This window comes from Halyomorpha halys, unplaced genomic scaffold, assembly GCF_000696795.3.
Source record: "Halyomorpha halys isolate HHAL.00 unplaced genomic scaffold, Hhal_1.1 Scaffold59.1, whole genome shotgun sequence".
Lineage (NCBI taxonomy): Eukaryota > Metazoa > Arthropoda > Insecta > Hemiptera > Pentatomidae > Halyomorpha > Halyomorpha halys.
Window position 1 is genome coordinate 756,905 of NW_027109400.1, and position 1,980 is coordinate 758,884.

At 30.4% G+C, this 1,980-nt stretch overlaps 1 protein-coding gene across 1 annotated transcript in view; it reads right to left on the reverse strand.

Moving 5' to 3' along the window:
- Window positions 1-316: 316 nt before the first annotated feature.
- Window positions 317-1,980, reverse strand: part of Mtpalpha (monolysocardiolipin acyltransferase Mtpalpha) — a 15,268-nt gene continuing 13,604 nt past the window's right edge. The window contains exons 11-12 of the mRNA XM_014438538.3: window positions 1,029-1,231; window positions 317-813 (exon numbers count right to left, since the gene is read on the reverse strand). Coding sequence (XP_014294024.1) covers window positions 616-813; window positions 1,029-1,231 — 401 coding nt within the window. The 3' untranslated portion in view covers window positions 317-615. The remainder of the gene's footprint in view (window positions 814-1,028; window positions 1,232-1,980) is intronic.

The following is a 1,980-nucleotide window of genomic DNA, read 5'->3' on the forward strand; positions in this document are numbered from 1 at the left end:
TTATCACTTACGTAGCTATATGAAGACTGAATGGACCCTTAATTCAGTACAAGTTTCTATATAAAAGATAAACTTTGAAGATGAGAGGATGAGAGAGATTGGTTTAATTGGTCAAAACCAAATGGTACAACAAAGAAAATGCTTATCTACTAATTTTGTCAACTATGACCAAGCGAAAAAAAAACAATACAGAGTACATTCCAATCAACATCATATGAGTGAACATGCAGAATAGAGCCAGTCAAAATACGATGTAAAATCTATAAATTATTTAACTACAAGGTAGGCAAGGTTAATAATTACATGTATGCATAGATAAATACTAAAAAAGTTTATTTAATCAAAAATAAAGTCATTTTTAATTTATATATAAATTACAGTTTTACTATTTTTTGAAAATATTAAAATGTACATAGACTATATAAAAATATAAATATAACTAATCGACAGGGAGGAGAAATTTGATTTCTCCAACAAGGAATAAGTCTTTTGTTTGATTTGTTACTGACTACTTCTTTTCCCAAATAAATTTGAGATTATCTATAAAAACTCATATTTTTATTAAACACTAAAAATATAAGTTTTTATATGAGTATAAAATATCATACAGTTCTCTTATGAAAAGAACTTCGATCCAGATTTGGCCTTGTCTTGAAGGAGCTGGCAAGGTGTAAATGGGGCTCCATAAGCTTGTTCATATGCTTTCATCTTTTCGATCAACCGGGCAGCACCGTAAGTGTCCACAAACCTGAAGGGTCCACCAGTAAATGGGGGGAAACCCAAACCAAACACTGCACCGATGTCTCCTTCAACCTGACAACAGATATATAAATTTTATAAACTTTACAATAGCAATCAAAAAAGAAAAATTATTGGCTTTCATACTGAGATAGAAAACAAAAAGAGGCTCTTTTATATCAATTTGGACAAGATTTAATTTCATAGACACACGCTTTTATACAATCACAAATTTGGTATATCATTTTCCCAAATCTAATAAATATAATGCCTGATGAAGCTCAACTTACTGGTCCATTAAGGATGCCTTCTTGTAGACAAAGGATAGCCTCATTGACAAACCTGGTCACCATTCTTAACTGAATATCTTCTTCACCCTGGAAACCTTTGGGTTCAAGGTGATACTTGTTGATAATGCTGGCAGTTCCATCATTTACAGTCTTTTCTTTACTGTCTTTCTTGTAGATGTACACACCCTTTCCTGCTTTCCTTCCTGAAATATTGTATGAGTGTCAAACAAACTATTGTGATAATGCTTCAATGAGAATATTTAAACACTTCAAAGCTTCGGAAAAATAATAATTTATACATTTATCTTTAAACACACTAAGTGTAGAAGTCAATGTAATTATTTACTACTGGATTATTAATTTAGGACTATCTTAGGTTTTTAAAAACACAATATTTTCAGCTGCTGAAGGAATTTCCCTCTGGAAATATCTTCAACATTAATTACCACATTACCTAGTTTTCACATTTTTCTGGAGAAGTTTTAACTATAATCGCAAGGACGTATTTTCATAAGTACTATAGGACTTCCTCGAAATTCTTCAGAATATTTACAAAAGGATACGACTTGATGACCAGACAAGGTAATCAAGTCATAGCTCCATTTACTCAATTTCTTCCAAGAGAATAAACCAATAATAGCTTTTAATCCTTCCTCTACCAACATTTGAGTCATAATACTTTTGAAGTTTTGATTATTCTCTCAGTAATTAATACATAGCTAGATTCTAACAATTCTGTTTCAAATCCAATGATAAGAGCAGCTTCATCTCTTCAGACAGCTGCTGATATATTCCTATTTTAAATACAATAACTTACTGAACGCTATTATAGAGAACATATATTTAACCTACCCAATAGGTCCGTTTTGTTATGAGGTAAACAATGATTGATATATATATATATATATATATATTGTAATACAAAATAAATTAATGTTGATACAAATATAGA